Genomic DNA, 19092 nt, shown 5'->3' with positions numbered 1-19092 from the left:
GTCTTCAACTTGTCGATTGCCATGAGAGAGAACATATATGACTGTATTCAGAGTTTTAAACGCTAATTTACACAAAATCATAACTCGAAAAAAAAAGAAAAAAAATAAATCTCGGAATAAATTTAGTTCAAAGTTGTAAAAAACAACTTTGAACAATTTTGAATAACTAATATACTAAGAACATACATTCACTCAACGAACTGTAGAATCTTGGAATTACTTGCATGTTCATCGTGATGACAAAAACTTAAAATTTCTAACAATTTTTTTACAAATTTTATTGACCTAGGCAATTAATTAATAATACTATATTTTAATATAATTGGTTAAAGTAATATATCTCATGTTGTTGATCGATAAAAAAACACGAAAATTCATATAAGATACGGATCTAGATAACATTACAATCATAGGTTTGTCGAGGTGGGTGGGCATAGCTGAACATAACATTTGCAGGAAAAAGTGGGAGGAGCAACGAGAAGTTTCAAGGTAAAAATCTCTGGTGAGACGGTCTCACGAATCTTTATCTGTGAGACAGGTCAACTCTACCGATATTCAAAATAAAAGTAATACTCTAAGCATAAAAAGTAATACATTTTAATGGATGACCCAAATAAGAGATCCGTCTCACAAATAAGATCCGTGAGATCGTCTCATACAGATTTTTGTCAAAATCTGATGTTCTTGTTGGCCATTCACTGTAGTTTCTCTTACTGGTTTTAATGGCTGGAAGAGCGCGTTATAGCTTTCATCCTACTACGGTCTTTTCCCTTCCAGTTGCTTGTACCCTTTACTCTCTTTTAAGAGAGACGAAACAGAAAGATATAATACTACTAAAATTGTACGGTAGATCTAATACCTGGTAGGACTGAAGCAGATCTAGAAAAATGAGTATGAGCTTTTGAAAAGATAAAGATGCAAAGGTTAAAGAGTGTGTCTTTTGAAAAACCAACCTGAGATAAAGAATTTAGCTCGCAACCACTTAGAAAATGGAGATCTTGGGACGGAGAAAAGCGACACTTAGACATCTATTAAACAACATTAAGAACAGAGACATATTGCATCATCAGGAGAAAGTTTTGTGAGATGAGTCCTCGAATTCATAAAAATATTAATTTTTATATTAAAACTTTTACTTTTCATTGTACGTATGAATCGAGTTAATCATTCTCCATGCGAGACATACCAAGAAACAGTGGGTTGTGTAGCCAATCAATATTTAGATAAATCGACATATTATTCATGGGTTCAAGCTTTTTGGTTGTAAGGTGTTTGTTCATAGATTTGTCTGGGTTTTGTTTGATTGGTCATATGTTTTACATTTTCATGTCTTCTTTGGGATTTTACTTGATATTAATACTAATTGATCCATCGAACAAATCTTGTTTCCTTGGATTTTGCCTATTTGTTTTCTCGATGGGTTTGCTATGTTTGCCGATTATTGATTGAAGTTTGTTTTCTGACCGAACCATAGATTATTGTTTCTGTACGATGCTTATGGTTTATTGACGAATTTATTGTTTATTGCACTTTTTTTTTTACCTTGTTCCGTTTCTGAATGGTTCAAAAGATAACGGATCTAGGAAAGTAATTCAGGGGCGATCGCCTACGTTTTGGGGGGCAGATCCAACTATTTTAGAACAATTTTACATGCTACTTAATTTTTTAAAAATATTTGTGTAATTTTTTTTGACAAAAACTTATATGAAACGGTCTCACAGGTCTTATGAGACAGATCTCTTATTTTGGTTATCAATGAAAAAATATTACTTTTTATGCTAAGATTATTAATTTTTATTGTGAATATCGATAAGTGACCTTCTCACAGATAGAAATTCGTAAAATCGTATCACAAAATACTATTCATTTTTTTTTTTGCTTCGTCTCCTCCTCCACAAATCGTCTCCTCCTCCACAAATACAATTAAATAACTATTCAAATATTTTTTAAAATTGAGCCAATTGACAAATGACATATTAAAATAGTCTAAACATTTTGATTTGCAGTTTGGGCCATTGTGACTTTATATTGGGCCATTAGACCTTCAAATTCATAAAATGCACAGTGTGCCTTCGGCACAACACATATATATTACAGGTTTGATGATACCCTAAAAGTGGGTGTCTTCCATTTGCCTCCACAACTCTTCGCTTGCTCCTCATCTTCGAGATAAAAATGGTGATTTGCTGCATAACTGGATTGTATCTTTATTTTCAATTGTTTCGTTTGCAGTTTATTGATTTATTTTTTTTGGTGATTGATCGATTTATGTGGCTATGGCAGGTTCTTTCAAACGATATCGATTTGCTGAATCCGCCTGCTGAGCTCGAGAAGAGGAAGCATAAGTTGAAACGTCTCGTCCAATCGCCAAATTCATTCTTTATGGTACCCTATTTAACCTCTACAATGTTTTCAATCTCCCGTATTTATGATTTTTAAAATTATTTATTTTTCAATTGTAGGATGTGAAGTGTCAAGGTTGCTTTAATATGTAAGTCCGCCGTTTCCAATCTTGTTTACCTAAGTCTCAGATTTCCATATCTGTTTAATTTGATGAATGAAAGGTTTGATATTTCTCTTACTGTGATTTTGTGTTCTGTTGAGTATTTGTTTTTTGCTTTCTCCAATCTTTATGCTTGAATTTCCCATTTCCAGATTATGTTTGAGTTGAAAGTTTTCACCTAGTGTGATTTTTTTCTCGGTTTGTTTTTACAGAACCACTGTGTTTAGCCATTCACAAACGGTTGTGGTCTGCGGTAACTGCCAGACGGTGTTGTGCCAACCCACCGGAGGGCGAGCTAGGCTCACCGAGGGTTGTTCCTTCCGGAGGAAAGGCGATTGAGATAATCATGTACCCTCTGTTTTCGTTCTTGCAACTAATGAAAAGATTCCTATGGTTGGGTTTCTTGATTGAGAAAATGAAACAGGGTTTTTATTGATTTTAGTCTTTATATGAGTTTTGTTATGCCAAGATTTTTGTAACAAATTAAGAGATGGCTGTTGTGTCTTATTATTTAGCTAGTTTTTCCTTTGCTGAATGCCCTAATGTGGTGATTAACCTTTCAATTTTGTATGAAAACTTCATGTTTTGATTGTGGGTTCATATTTCTGTCACACTGATATTCTAGTGATTGATGGTGTATGCCGGTTTGAACTTTTGTTAAAGCCCTCTGCTTTTCGATTTGCCATGGATTTTGAGTAACTTTGGTGATGAATCTTGTGAGTTACCTTTTAATAAAACTCATTTCCAGCACTTCCACTTTACCATAGTCTTTGCTGTGCAATCAAGCAGGAAATTTCTTTCTATCAATTATGGACTTATGGTATAGGTAGAGTTCTAATGTCATTTTCTAGAGAATATCACTGGTTATATCTGCGAAAAATCTGTGGCTACTGTGAAGTAGGCTTTCTACAGCTGTTAGATGATTGCTTTGGTTTGATGTTATCTTGAAGTAAACATTGTATGAGCTAGCGAGGATGCACGATTGAATTGAATTGAACTGATAATGCTAGAAATTTAGGACTGAACACACAGAATTGCGTGGTGCTCCCTGGCTTGCGTTAGAGAGACAGTGTTCCTAGCAAATAGGAGATATAATTGCCACAACGGAGAAGTGAACCAAGTGGTGGTCATATTGGTGAGTGTTTCGTTGATGAATAGATATGTTTCCGCCTGTTTAGCCATGTACACCCTCGTGTGCTTACAAGTTCCAAGGTTTTTTTATAAGAATCTCAACGGTCTTACCGATATATATTTGTTAGACAGGATTGATTGGATTCACAACGATCATAAAAAAAAATACTTTTGGAATAAAGAGGAAAAAAACTTTTTCATTAGGTTTTTTTAATAAGAAAAATTACTCCGTAAAATTAAAATATCCTTATTTAAAGGAAGATTCTCTATTTGACAGTGATGATATTTTTGTTTCTAATTTAGATAGGAGCAATAATTTGTTTTGGACTTGAAACTTTTGTGACAAAAAATAAAGTTCAGTGTCTATTTGGGAAATTCTATGTATATATTTTTTGTTGAATTAGCTGACGACAACATTATTAAGTAGTATCTTGTTTTGTCGTACAAAACATTTCAGGTAATAGAAAATATTTATTTATTTTAAAATTAAATCGATAGATTTCATGTTATTAGATATTAATGGAATTATATAAATACAAATAAGTTTAATAATATAAAACAAATGGAGATATTTAATCTAAATTACATTAGTGTACAGATAATTTTGAGAATAATTATAATAAAGAATAGCATATTAAAAAAATATGAGTAAAATCTTATCCAGAATCTGTATTATATATATAAACCCATTATTTTCGAGCAATAAACGACCTCATCGGCATTAATTTATATAATTTTGTGTTACAAAAAAGCACAAATTGTATATATTCAAGGCTCACAATTTGTTTTATTTTTATTAGTAATTTGGTGTTTGTTCTCCACGATGAAAAGTTTAAGAACTAAGATGAGGGGTAATATTAATACACAAAAACTCATGTGATTATAATTTAATATTATAATAGTAATCATTCGCATGTAGTTTCTATGTGTTCATATAATTTAATTATTAAAAAAACTATAAGAGATTAAAAAAAAGAATTTTTTTTTTAAAAAAATGCGAGATTTTACATTAAATAGGAAGAAATTGGAGGAAAAAATTAGAAGAAGATATATAGATATAAAGATTACTGATAAACTCATATCATCAAATATACATAACAAATATTATGATATACCAAAGTGCTTACTATAAAGTGTTCAAATATAATAATAATAATAATAATAATAATAATAGTAAAAATATACTAATTCCCTTTTGTACGTGTACATATTTTTTAAAATTTCAAGGATTATATAAAAATTAAAATATAAGACATTTTTATTATAATTTTTTATGTTATGAGTAATATAATTTATTAAAAAAATTTAAAAGTATATATCAAGAAATATATTTTATTAACATATGGTAAGATATAAAAAATTTATGAAAATATTTTTATTGTCATTATTTATTAAATAAAATATAATATTTTTGATTTATTAAAAAACAAATAGTATATTTATTAAAGTTGGTTATTTTAAGGGTATCAATTTTAATAATATAATATATAATAAAGTAATAGATTACGAACGCTTTTTCATTTTTTAAATAAAATTTGAATAACATAATCGATAAAGTACTTCACAATTTAAAAATAATAGTAGTTGAAATAAAATGTGTTGAATGTTAATCAATACTTAACGTACTTCTTTCGAACCACGCACCAACGTAATTTTACTACGCAATTTCAATTTCCAAGAATTTAATAATTGTCTGGCCACGTCCGTAAAAGACAAAAAAAAAAAAAAAAAAACAACTTGCGATAGATTCGATCACTATTCTCACAATCAAATAATTCATTATCGCAAAAATCTTAAAATTTATTTATCACGCCTCAAGTCCACAAAATAATGTCCATCAATTTTATCATCAAATATCTTAGTGTGCATATAAAAAGTAGCGATTGTGAGTCTCAACGTCATAAAAAAAACTCAACCATGAGACAGACAATTGGTCTCATGGTATGGCCAATAATCTCCAAAATTACAATAATATCAATTTTTAGTTTTTATAATTATGATATGATTTTTATTTTAATATAAATAAAAATAATTACCAAAAAATTGATTAAACTCCAATAAAATAAAAATAAAAATAGAAAAGTTTATAAACACGCATCGTCCACATCGAAACAATAGTAATTATTAAGTTCGTTCATATACATTGGACACACACACACACAGAGAGACATCACACCGACCCGTGCCGAATTCTCTTAACTAGCACACATCTTTTGACGACAAATGAACAAGTATTTGTCAAGCATATCTGCTCTTTTTTCTCTGTCTTCCCTTATTGTTATATATATATAAAGTCTATTTCTCTTGTTTTTTTTTTTGTAGATTATATTATAATATTTATTAAAAAAAAGAGATGACAATGCATGTATAATCTGCTTTTAGTGTGAGATATAATTGAAACCGGCAGTTTTGTATGTAAAGGAGCAAACATGCCAAAGTGGAGTGAGGCCACACATATCCAAAGGTGTCTGCTGCGAAATCTTTTTATATCTGTCATCACATGCACCATTCATGATTCCCTGCTATCTATTTTTTGGTGCATTTATATGTGCATGTATAGGTATAGTGTAAGTGCGAAATCCTATTATCTTGTAATTAAGGTTAATTAAATCAGGTTTTAGTGTTAAGCAAAACTTGTGATCCAATATAAATTCAAGAATCCCCAACTGGTATGGACAGGTATGAAACACATGGCAACGTCCTGGCCTTAGCTAGACGAGAAGTACGTACCCGTGATAAAACTTCTTGAAACATTTCAATGCACTTATGACATAAGTGATCAGTGCAAGACAACATCGAACTTTATTGTTTCCTAAATAAGAATTCTCTTTTATCCAGTACAGGAGGCAAGTGACCCTGCGCATCCAACCAACAAATTTTTGTTGCTAAATTTTATCCCATTTCTATAAATTTTCTCTATGAGAACATAAGAAATATAGCTCTTATACAATTTTTTTTGATTTGGTGGGTTTTTTTTAATTATTGTAATGTTGATTATGCAAGAGTCTTAAATTTGAAGTCATTGAATAATTTAGATTCACACTAGACATGACTGCATGACCAGCTGGTAATGTCGGGCAGGGGGGACATCTTGGGCCCTAACCCCTTTGCGGACAAGCTTGGATTCACATATGTGGTTTTCAAATCAAAGGATAAAAAGAATATGCACCCTTCTTTGTCTTTGACCAAAACTTGTTAATCCAAATAAATATCACTGTCGTTATGCACCCTTCTTTGAGGGATGAAAACGGGAATTAGCTAACACAGCAGTAAAGTAGATATGATCATCGGTAAATAAATATAATATCATATTTTATGTTACAGTAAGTGTTTATTCACCAAGTTATCTTCATGCATTTTGTTTGTCTTTGCAATTATGAAAACAGATTTTGAACATTTAATTATATATCAGGAAAATATCTTGCGAAAATCGCTTCCACTCTCCATTTATTTTTTATTTTAAAAAGATTGATTACAATGAGGTTTATCAAAAAAAAAACAAAAAAAAACTAAATGTTATAAATATATATATAAAAAAAACTAAATTTATATACCAAATATAAATAGGACGTTTAATTGGTATAAATATATTATAATTATTTAATTAGTGTGTGACCATATAAGTTTTCTTTCACCTATAGATCAGTATTCATAAATATATATAAAAAAGATTATGTGGAAATTTTTTTTATCTCATATACATAAAGTTCAAAACAGATGGGAAATTGTTTATTACTATTAATGATTCTTTAAATAAAAAAATAGTGGTGAGAAGAGAGATGAAACGTTACCTCCATACAACCTCTCATCTGCCAGTTACTGTGCAATATTACTGTCTTCAACCCATCTTTCACTTCAGTGCGGTCCAGAGGGGGAGAGAGAGAGATGATTTGAGTCCACTTACTCTTTCTTTAGCCTTTCAACGCCGATTTTACTTCACGTTCTGCATCATATATCACACCACATAAATGCACCAAAATAAATATAGGTACAAACTACGACGTGTAATAATAATCTAAAAAACAAGAATCCGCACCCTCTGTGTGTGCAAGCGTGAAAAATGTCCGGAGTCGCTTTCCCCTTCTCTGATTCTCACGACGAAAGCGACCCTTCATCTTCCCCTTTGAATTCATCCGTTGCAACTCACTGTTCTTCCCGTTTTTATGCGATACCCTAAGTTTTTTTATATTTTTCTATTAGTCATATTTATCTCACTTTAGAATAACTATTCACTAGAAAAATTAACACTAAATGAGGCTGCCCACCTACCACCTTATCCTTGCATTTTCTTTATATTTGCATAATTTCTTTCATTTTGCAGTAGAGTAGGAGCTACTGAGGTCCATATATGGCTTCATCAAGAATCATCAGAAAAAGGACTACTTAGGGTTTCACTGCATACAAATCCAACATCCTTTTTTGCTGCTAATTTGTTAACTGTGTGTGGTTTGTGTTTTTTGTTGGTGTAATATTTTCTGTCGGATTTTTTACTTTGACACAGCTTTATGGGGGTTTTTAATTAAAATATAAATGAACCCTTTATTTGTTCTTTGAGATCTATCTCAATATCCTGATTGTTTATGTAGTGGAAAGTTGACACCCACTATTTTGTTGTTCCCCTCCCCGAGTTTTGCTGCTAGTTTTGATATTAATATTTACTTAACTAGATTTTATTTCCTGTCCTATTTATTGTTTAATTTGTTTCATAAGATTAGGGTTTGGAAAAGTAGTTCTTCTCCTAGGAATATTAATTCAGTCTTAGTTTCATCAATCTTAAAAGGGTAAGAGAATTCAATTTTAGTAACAGCAATATGTGTATAAATGTGTCTTTGTGTGATTCAATTATTTATTTAATTGTTTTTTTTTTGAAAAGGGTTTTATTCAAGATTCACAGCAGTTGTTCCTGTTTATGTAAAATAAACCAATGATAGTTTATGGATTTAGTTCTTCCTTTTGTTTGGATTATTAAAATAGAAATTTTACGTGTGAAGATCTCTCGATTCACTTCACTTTTCGATAATTTCTTCGATCCGTTCATTTTTTATGAAATTTTCCCGAAAATTAGACATTTCAGTGGCTGTTCATTTGCCGTGTAAATATTTAGTTGCGATTAATAGAAGTGGTATTGCACACCGAAATATTTTTGTACGCTGTTTGACGAAGGATGGTTCTAGAGTGGGAGAACTTGTATTACCGTAAATTTTACAAGTGAAAATTTGAATGTTTTTCGCCGCAGAAATGTCGAACCCCGATAGCTATTGGGATCGCTAGGTGGGATGAATTTTTGTTATGATTTAGAAATATCTCTATTTATTCATGCACATGCTAAAAGAATGAATCTAAATCAAACTCTGAGGTGCCCATACACCCCCTTCATATTCATTGGCTTGTTCGTATCATTTAGTATTTATTGTTTGCTCAAGAATTTGAGTATTCATATGCTAGAGGGTCGTAGCATGTATCTTGATTCCAATGGTTTGACATTTTTTACATTGTTTAAAAAGTTTGTGATTATGGTTTTTAGTTGTTTGAGACGGTATTGCATTGAGAAATCTTCTAAGAGAGCTTCCTTCAGCCCACTCATGGGCGAGATTTGGGGGCGGAATTAGCTACCGACTCCTTCATTTGACCGCTTAGTAGAATATTACAGGATTTTTTTACTACTATGTGATTGAATGAATGATGCGGGAGATAGTTTCACGTCCCTCTCCCTCTGTGCTTGGACTGAAGGGAGCTCCTTTAGCCGGTGCCTTCATTTTGATTATGTCACAGCTTTACGCATCTCTCACCGAAGAAAATGGTTTATATTTTTGAATCTTCCCATGATTTTTTTTCTTACCCTTCAGCCTCAAGGTTTATTTCGTAGCCATGTATAAAAATATTGATCGATATCAATTGTGTGGTCTCTTATTGCTATACAGGTAATGGTTTTTCTTCTTCACAGTCGTTTTGAACGAACTACATCCCCCTTTTTCATAACACCACAGAATGCAGAAACTGCCTGCTATGGTTGATGTTGGGCGAATAGTGCGATTGGTAACGAAAAAATCCCTTTCCATAGTTTTTTTGTCTCTGACTTTTTTAGTTAACATTATTTGCTGGTGTTTGTGAACGACTATTTGCTAACCGAAGTGCATGCTCAATTTTCTTACTTTTTACAAAACTCTTCCTTTGTCTGATCTAAGATGGGAGCGGACATGAGCCATTGTCGAGTTATGTTCTAGAGTAGGTATCGGAGACAATCTCACGGATCTTTATTCGTGAGACGAGTTAACACTACTTATATTTACAATAAAAAAGAATGCTTTTGGTTTTTCATAGGGTGAGAATATAATCTTGGGCGATCGTAGATGATTATGAATATGTTTTAGTGGCAGTTAGTGTTCTTATTTCTTAGTGAATTTTAATCTTGGCTATTTGAAATCTTTGTGATATTAAATTATTTAATCATCTGAAGCAATATTTTCTTTCTATTTTGATTGAGTCATACGAGATGTAGTTGGATTCGGAAAAATTGCTACTTTTGGTGCAAGTGTGCAAAGGACAAGAGCATATTAAGAAGATCTGACCTTTGTCCCATTAAGTTGTATAAAGTAACATTTAACATAGTTTATTTTCATGTACGACGGTCCCATAATGGAACTTTTAGAGATGCAAGTCTTTATAATTTGGTACAAGATTCGGCTTAGTGGTGACTTTTACCATTAAATTTCAACACTTTATCCGGTCTTGGAGCTTTAATTGTGCTTTTTTTTTCTTTATGTTATCTTTTGTGATTTTAGTTTTTTTTCCAACCTGTTGATGTGATGATTATTTGGCTGTAATATGATACTGTTGTGCGTAGGGATTTAACAATGACCGAAATTGCCTTAAAATGACAAATAAATTAAAATATATGACAAATTATAATTTTTCAGTTAAAAATTATAAGTATCTTCACCGTCTCTTTCGTCTTGGGTATTTGAAACATGTGTAAAATTCGATATTACAGTATTGGTAAAAACCTTAACGAGAATCAAGTATCATGTTGTAATGATTGGTACGTATTGTATGGCTTTTAGGATGCTGTTAGCATCTAAAATCGTGATCTATGTAATATTAATGAAATCAAAGCAATTGTTTTTGTTCCTTTGGTGGTCCCTTGTTTTTTCATAATTAGGTTTTTTGAAACTTTTTTATCGTATGGGAATCAAAAGTTGACGTTGAGATAATGTTTTCAAAGTCATAGGGCATTAATATATTGCATGACAAAATCCTGGAGATTTTTGTCTGTTGACGGGGCTTCGTATGTAATGAAATGTGGTGTATTTAGTGCTTTACATTTATGTTTTGTAATTTTTTTTTTAAATGTCTTGTATTCCAGTTATTTGAACTGTATGTAACTTTGAATAAAAAAATTATTCGGTTGAAAGTTTTATGTACTTTATGGTTGTATAGGGGTTGACTATTTTAATTTTTTTTAAAAAAAAAATTCTGTGATACGATCTTGCGGGTCATATTTTGTGAGACAGATATCTTATTTAGATCATCCATGAAAAAATATTATTTTTATGTTAAGTAATACGTCTTACAAGATATTTACTTTTTCAAAAAAAATGAATTTGAAGTGATTTTATCAACTATAACAAAAGCTTTTTGGTTTATATAAAAAGGTAAATAGTTTTTCGGTTTGATGACATAATGTTTACCTAAAAAATACTTGCTTCTTTTTTATTTTTAGGATACGGTATTTGCTATTTGTGTCTAATGTAAGGAAATTTTTTGGAAGAACGTAGAAAATGTGAAATGCAAACTAATAATGCCACCTTTTGATAATTATTCTTTCATTTATTTATTTTAGTTTAATACGTTTCACTATGCTAAAAACTATTTTAACATTTAAGTGAGACCCATTTTCCTTCACAGGAAAAGTTTCATCAGTTTTACACTCACACGATCCTTCGCTTATTTCGACTTCAAACCGACATCAGACACAATATCAATATTTCACACCGAAATATGTTAGTATGATCTTGTCCACAGCACCGCTATGTCCGAAGCAAATTCAATTTAAACGCTTGGCCCTTGTATCTTTCTCATCGCTGAACCTGAACTCAATCATCACCTTTCCAATTGGTTTCCTATCCTTGAGGGGGGGCGAAAGCGAGATTTGCCTGTAAAAAAACCAGATAAAATCACATCAGCCATATTTTAATCAGATTTTTTATTGCTCCTACGAAACATTTTATAATATTATTATTTTGGCCATCCTTGACGACACATTGATGATTCAGCCAAGAAGATATTTTGAGTCGAAAAAGCTTCTCACCTCCCTGAGCATGAAAGTATGAGAAATCTTGATTGTAATTAGTCCCCTAGCTAGCCAACCAAGATAGCAGCTCCTTCAATGAATCTTCGAGAACGCGCGGTCGTTGCATTTTATAACTTCCCAGTAGATCCCATGAACAGTCCAACTCTGGGGAAAAAAATCGTGTTTCCATTAAAAATAAACAAAAAGTCTAAGATACTAGACTCAAATTATAACGAGGTTTAGATAAACCAAAGCAAGTACTGAGACAAGCGCCTCGTCAAGTCTTGATATACAATTGGGTTGAGTTTGAGTAGAGCATTTGCCTCAAGCAAACTCATTATTTGAACTGAAATACGGTCGATCTTGACTTGGCTTCTGATCATTGCAAGTATGTAATTTGGGTAAAACCATAGACATGTGGAAGTCACGGACATACTACACAAACTTGATAGCTGAAATACATATTTTTAATTTTATATATTTCATATTTTCTTGGACTCAATGTCGTAGAGTTTGTACCCCTTTACTCCAGGAGGATAACCAAGAAATATACAGGAACGTGCGCGAGGATGAAATTTTGAGTGGTTGTGAAACAAAGTCGATGCAAAAACCAAGCATCCAAATACTTTGAACTGAGAGTAACCAACAGTGGATGAGTAGAGAAGTTCATAGGGAGCAAATCTGTCCAAGTTCCCATGGAGCCTAAGAATCCCCGCAACTCCTTTGATGGTGATCCTCTGCCTGATATAACACAATATCGTCGTCTAGTTGGTCGTCTTCTATATCTCACTTTGTCACGCCCTGACATCACTTATGCAGTTCATAAGTTGAGTCAATTCATGTCTCAACCCAGATCGCCCCATCTACAGGCTGTTCACCACTTATTGAGATACCTCAAAGGTTAGGTGAATCTCTCATCTCCTGGAAAGCAAAGCGCCAAGCTACCGTTTCTCGCTCCTCTGCTGAAGCCAAGTACCGTGCTTTAGCTTCTACAGCCAGTGAACTCGTTTGGCTACGAGCTTTACTAAAAGATCTTTCTTTTGATTCTGCCCAACCTTCAACCATATATTGTGATAATTTGGCAGCAGTACATATCGCATCAAATCCTATCTTCCATGAAAGAACGAAACACATCGAAATTGATTGTCATTTTGTTCGACATAAACTCAGTGATGGCACTCTGAAGCTACTCCCAATTCGATCGCAACAACAACTTGCGGACATGTTCACCAAGCCGTTGCCTTCTTCTGCCTTACTTCCAATGTTGTCCAAGTTGGCCGTTAAAAATATTTACCAACCAACTTGAGGGGGAGTTTTAATTTTATATATTTCATATTTCCAGCCTGTAAATAGGAGTAGGTAGACTTGTATAAAACAATTTTTTTCCCTCTTTCTCAGGACGATGGAATAGAAGAATGAATCTCAGATTTCCATTCTCTCTCTCTGTTTACTTCTAATACATATTTCTGGTTTTGGGAACTCAAATCATGATCTGAAAATGTTTCAGAAACTTTCCACAGCTTATATTTGCAGATTTGGGTCCAAGCAATAAATAACAATTAGGTAGACAGAAAATTAAAATAAAATATCAAACATCAACATGTAATAGTGAAAGATAGGGCCCTGAAAATAATAAAAGAAAAACAATTCTTTCATTGTTCACAAATCACACACCAATAACATATCCATTTCTGTCATTACCACCGAGTTTCTTCTATTTTGTGTTCATTAGATAAATGATATGGATATGTTGGACAAATTTTTAGTTTTTTCAATAATATGTGTCGGCCATATATAAACAGGAGATCCAAACAACAATTAGAACTAAAGATTAGGATTAAATTCAAAGAAACAAGAAAAAAGGTCTTAGATTCTGAATCCTTAAAAGCAGCAGTACCTTAACAAGTGCAATATTTGTGAGGATTACGGGAGCTTCCCCACTTGCAAACCCGATAATCAGGATATTTGCCCCTCGATTTCAACAACTTCATGGTTTCTTTTGTAAGTTTTCCACCAACTGGATCATACAAAACATCGACCCCTTTCAGCTTTCTCGCCTTCAAAAATCCCTTGACACTCTCAGTGACGTTTTGTTTGCTCAAATCAACAGCATGATCCACACCTAATGACTTCAGAAATTGCAGCTTTTCTTCTCCCCTGCCAGATGATTTCGCCAACAAATAAAAATAAGGTAAGTCTCCATCATTTTAAAAAATTTACTTTGGGACAGACCCGGTGGGGAGCATGGCAGTTGACTTTCTAAAGAGGACATCTCCTAATTTCACACGTAACTTTTTATAAAAATGCTAGTTTTATTCTCTAAATTAATCTCAAGTCACCCCAACACAATCTCGAGCTCAGCCCTCCTTTAACTTTAAATTTGAATAAGCAGTGACTACTTGCAGAATATGGAATTAGTAATGGGTTACCTAACAACGGTAATAACAGTGGCACCACAGACCTTGCCAATTTGCACCGCAGAAACTCCAACTCCCCCTGCCGAACCAAGAACAAGTAAGACCGACATTTTCATTACAATTACATCACAAAATAAATGAATAAATATATTGATACTTATAATTGAATACCAAAATTCAGCATAATATTTTCAGGGCACAAAAAGTCATGAACATATTCTACCTGACGAGCTCTACGAACAAGTGTCATATGAGATGTTCCAAATGCGACCAGTAGAGCTCCAGCAGCAACCAAGTCACATCCTTTGGGCACTAGAAATCTGCAGAGTCCCAACAGAAGTTAAATCAATTCTACATAATGTCTAAGCTAATCATAGGGCTCACAAATGTTCATCTCCAATCACAGTCAGCAATCAAATAGTTATTTGACATAGCAGATTTCAAATAAAGGAAATATTCAGTTAATTTTCTTTATATTTATGTTTTACCACTCCAATACACACTGGAGAGACACTCAAACTGATTTACTGAACGGATGACTCGAGCGATCGTTCACATCACAAAGCAGTACTTTAGTCTTGTTTATTCCCCTCACACATTCTCACTCAAGAACAAATCTTTAACAAGCTAACTTTCTTTTCTCGAAACAGAAATCTAACACCTGACAAAATACATACAAATTACAAACATAAATTCTCCGCGCCATCCGGCGCGACAGTTGGGTCGCCGATTTTTCTGCACAGTAAAGCTTCCATTGGTAAGTCGATCGCCCGTCTTTAACAAATAATACAACGAATCTCTGTAATTTTCACTTGTTGAATAAAAATTAATTAAATGCTTGGTACTGTTAAATTCTAGTTTTTCACACGGATGTTAATAATTGGAAATACAATCTTTATTCTATAATTATTACAATAAAAGGACTCAATCAGTGGATCCAATGGAAAATCAACGCGAGAGCAAAAGAATGATGCACAGGGTCACGGTTCGAGGCAAGGGGACGGTGATTTCGATCGCGAGTCTCCGCAGTTTGGGATGGATGTGAAGATGGAGGTAGCTACAGAGCTTGTGGATGAGGAGAATCCTGAGAGGTACAGGAGAAGCAGCTTCAGGGATTTCTTGAATTTTGCTTCCAAGAATGAACTTGGAGAAGGGAGTAGTTTCCTCGGACTCACTCAAGATTAACCCATAGTCCCGGCCCGTCTCTAAGATTCCTACTCACGTTTAAAGAGAGTCCATCGCGGGCCTTATCCTGCCTTGGCCCGTGACATTGGACCCAGCCTATTTGTGATTTTTTTTATTTTTTATTTTTATTTTTAGGAACCAACATATAAATCATAGGTTGATTGGGTGAGTCGTCGTCTTCGTTTTTTTATAAAAAAAACAAAAATAAAAACTAATCAACCACACGTGGTTGTAGACTTGGCTTTTTTATATTTCTTTTTCTTTATCTATTTGTTGAGTTTGATTTTATTTTTACCGACTTCGTCCCAACTAGGCTTTCTTTTTTTATTATTATCTCAAATATTGTCAAATTTATATATTTAATAGTATTTTTATGGATTTTTTTTTTACTAATATGTCGTTATTAATTAATTAAGTACTTGAAAACGTGTAATCATTTTAACGCATGGATTAAACCAAGATAAAAGATTACAAAACATGAATATAATATTTTTTTAATGTTGTTTTTGGGTCCATTCAAGCAGCCTAAAATATGTGTTTTTAAATAAAATTAGGTGGCACCCTTTGCCTCGTTCGTTTATGCAGTACTATTTTTTTTTTTTTGAGTAATATATATATTTCTAAACTCAAATTTGAGTATATAAGGCATTCATTTATTGTTCCAGAGGTAAATTAAATAATTTATCATAATATATTAATTACTTTCATGCAAAACATGACAATAATTCTGGGAATTAGATCTGAATAAAGTTCAACTACAAATAAAATTTTGATGGGTTAAATAATATTTATATATCTGGGCTTACTTTTGCTATCAATTATGTATAAGTATTTATAGATCTATATTAATATTTCTTTATATTTCTTGTGAGATAAGAGATCTGTATCATAAAATTAACATTGGGACGGTGTTGTAGAAGTTTTTTTTGTCTGCGATTATAGTTTGTAATATATTCCATGTACAAAAAAATCTAATAATTATCAGTGCCTAATATCTAGTAAGTGTTGAAAAATATATTTAAAATGTGTGTATTGAATATTTGAACGTTGAATATTTGAATATTGAAAATAAGAGTTGTAAATATTGAAAATTAGTGTGTGATGATGTAGGTAATGATGTATTTTATTTTTGGATTATTTGTAAAGATTTCCTATAAATAGATATCTCATTTGTGAAGAAAATCACAATTGAGTAGAGGAAAAAATATTATAAAGTGTGTAGTTTGGTAAATTTTGAGAGTTTGAGATTTTTACTTTTTACCATAAATTTTTACTTTTTCACAACACGTTATCAGCACGAAGCTCTAAAAGTCCTCCATACTTTTTCAAGCTCCAAACAGAAAAAAAAGGTAACAAAAGTAATAATATTTATTTTACTGTTATTTATTTATTGTGTATATATTTAATATATAATATAATGTTATTATTAATAATAAAAATAAATTTTTCAAAAACTTGTTATAAATCCTGGGAGGATGTTAAGACGACATCCCACACTCCCGGTAAGGGATACGACAAGTATAAAAGCTTATAAGATTTTTAAATAAAATATCTTATGACACATCATTATAATAATATGATATGATATACATAATTATTTAAATATGTCTAATATTATATACACCATATTATTACCATAAAATTATACAAATACATACCTTTATTTTTTTATACACCAACGGTCATAAACGGTAACAAAACGGCTAGTTTTTGCCCTATAAATATGATCTCATAAACACATTCAATCACTCCAACTTTCTCTTCTTCTCTAAAAATTATTCTTCACTAAATTTTCGAAGAAAAAAGAAGATGGCTTTCTCAAGGTTATTTTTAATTATTTTGGTTATCATACTCACGAGTCTTTTATTTATCGGAGAATATCCTCCTCGTGTGTTTTCTTTATTTTTACAAATGTTTGTACTTGTTGTTTATCCATTACTTTGTATTGCAATATTCATTAACTAATAAAATGCGTCGTAAATTTTTTTAGTACCACCATGTCAAATTTGACAAAGCTCGAATTTGTTGCGCTCGACATCACGGGAAAAAATTATATGCCATGGACTCTCGATGTAGAAATGCATCTTGAGTCATTGGGTCTAAGTGAGACAATAAAAGAAAATGGCATATCGACATCACAAGAAAAGGCAAAAGCCATTATATTTTTGCATCGACATCTCGACGAGGGATTGAAATGTGAATATTTAATTGAAAAAGATCTCATGGCTTTGTGGAAAGGATTGAAAGAAAGATTTGAACATATAAGAGAAGTTATACTTCCGACCGCCCGTGATGAATGGAATATGTTAAGATTCCAAGATTTTAAGAAAGTCAGCGATTATAATTCAGCGATGTATCGAATAATCTCGAAGCTAAAATTTTGTGGACATGAGGTCACAGAATCGAAAATGCTTGAAAAAACATTTTCCACGTTTCATGCATCAAATATTACTCTACAGCAACAATATAGAGTACATGGATTTGCGAGATATTCTGAACTCATCGCCTGTCTTCTTGTGGCGGAAAAAAACAACGAGCTATTAATGAGAAATCATCAGTTCCGACCCACTGGATCAACAGCATTTCCAGAAGTAAATGTTGTAAGTAAAAATGAATTTAAACCTGGAAACCAAAATCAAATTCAAAGACAAGGTTTTGGTCGAGGTCGAGGTCAAGGTCGTGGAAGTGGACGTGGTCGTGGTCGAGGCCGTGGTTTTGAAAATAATAGAGATAGTTATTTTTATAATTCATCTCAAAAGAGCGTCCCAAACCATCCACAGAAAAGGCATCATGAGAATACAAGTGTTAATGAGAATCACTCAAAAAGATATGAAAGTTCTTGTTTCAGATGTGGTACTCCAGGACATTGGTCCAAAATTTGTCGAGCCCCTGAACACCTTTGTAAACTTTATAAAGAATCATTAAAGAGGAAAGAAAAGGAGACCAACTTCACTGAACGCAGTGACCGTTTGAGTGATTCAACTCATTTTGATGCTGGTGATTTTATGAATGATTTCTCTGGAAATGATCAATATGTTGGTGGGATAGAAATGAACAATATTGATGCTGCAGATTTTCTCAATGATTTCTCTGAAAATGAACAATATAGTGGTAGAATATAAATGTACAATAATTTATTTTTCATGTATCCATATAATGTTTTATTGTATAATTATGATATGTGTTATATTTAAATATATATTGCCAGTAATTTTATTTCATTGCATATTTTTTTGAAGTTAAAAAAAAATGGAAAATGCTATGAGCAAAGCTGAAGTTTGCATACCCGATAGTGGTACAACGCACACTATCCTCCGAGATAAAAGATATTTCTTGGAACTAAAACCAACAAAAACAACGGTGAATACAATATCAGGTCCGGTAGATTTGATTAAAGGATGTGGTAAAGCACAATTTTTGTTACCTAATGGTACAAAATTTTTGATCAATGATGCTTTATATTCACCACAATCGCAAAGAAATTTGTTGAGTTTTAATGATATATATTCCCATGGGTATGATACTCAAACAATGAATGAAGGGAATAAGAAATATATGTCTCTTAT

General features: G+C 32.2%; 1 protein-coding gene, 1 long non-coding RNA gene and 1 pseudogene across 2 annotated transcripts; 2 read left to right on the top strand and 1 right to left on the bottom strand.

Annotated features, from left to right (window-relative positions):
* The first annotated feature begins 2045 nt into the window (after positions 1-2045).
* Positions 2046-3103, top strand: LOC142533885 (small ribosomal subunit protein eS27y). Its single transcript, XM_075640797.1, has 4 exons — positions 2046-2178; positions 2284-2385; positions 2463-2491; positions 2716-3103. The coding sequence occupies exons 1-4, from the start codon at positions 2176-2178 to the stop codon at positions 2840-2842; spliced, it is 261 nt and encodes an 86-aa protein (XP_075496912.1). The 5' UTR covers positions 2046-2175; the 3' UTR covers positions 2843-3103.
* Positions 3104-7524: 4421 nt separating this feature from the next.
* On the top strand, positions 7525-10385 carry LOC142533837 (uncharacterized). Its single transcript, XR_012816829.1, has 2 exons — positions 7525-9670; positions 9820-10385. It is a non-coding gene; the product is annotated as an uncharacterized LOC142533837 (long non-coding RNA).
* A 1072-nt stretch (positions 10386-11457) lies between these two features.
* LOC142533766 (uncharacterized) lies at positions 11458-14506 on the bottom strand (annotated as a pseudogene).
* Positions 14507-19092: the final 4586 nt, after the last annotated feature.

The sequence above is a fragment of the Primulina tabacum genome, chromosome 18 (assembly GCF_025594145.1).
Source record: "Primulina tabacum isolate GXHZ01 chromosome 18, ASM2559414v2, whole genome shotgun sequence".
Classification (NCBI taxonomy): Eukaryota; Viridiplantae; Streptophyta; class Magnoliopsida; order Lamiales; family Gesneriaceae; genus Primulina; species Primulina tabacum.
This window is presented reverse-complemented; position numbering and strand designations above follow the sequence as displayed.

Coding starts and splice junctions, on each gene's coding strand:
- LOC142533885 (XM_075640797.1), top strand. Junction 2,386..2,462: donor CGCCAAATTCATTCTTTATG/GTACCCTATTTA, acceptor TTTCAATTGTAG/GATGTGAAGTGTCAAGGTTG. Junction 2,492..2,715: donor TGTCAAGGTTGCTTTAATAT/GTAAGTCCGCCG, acceptor TTGTTTTTACAG/AACCACTGTGTTTAGCCATT.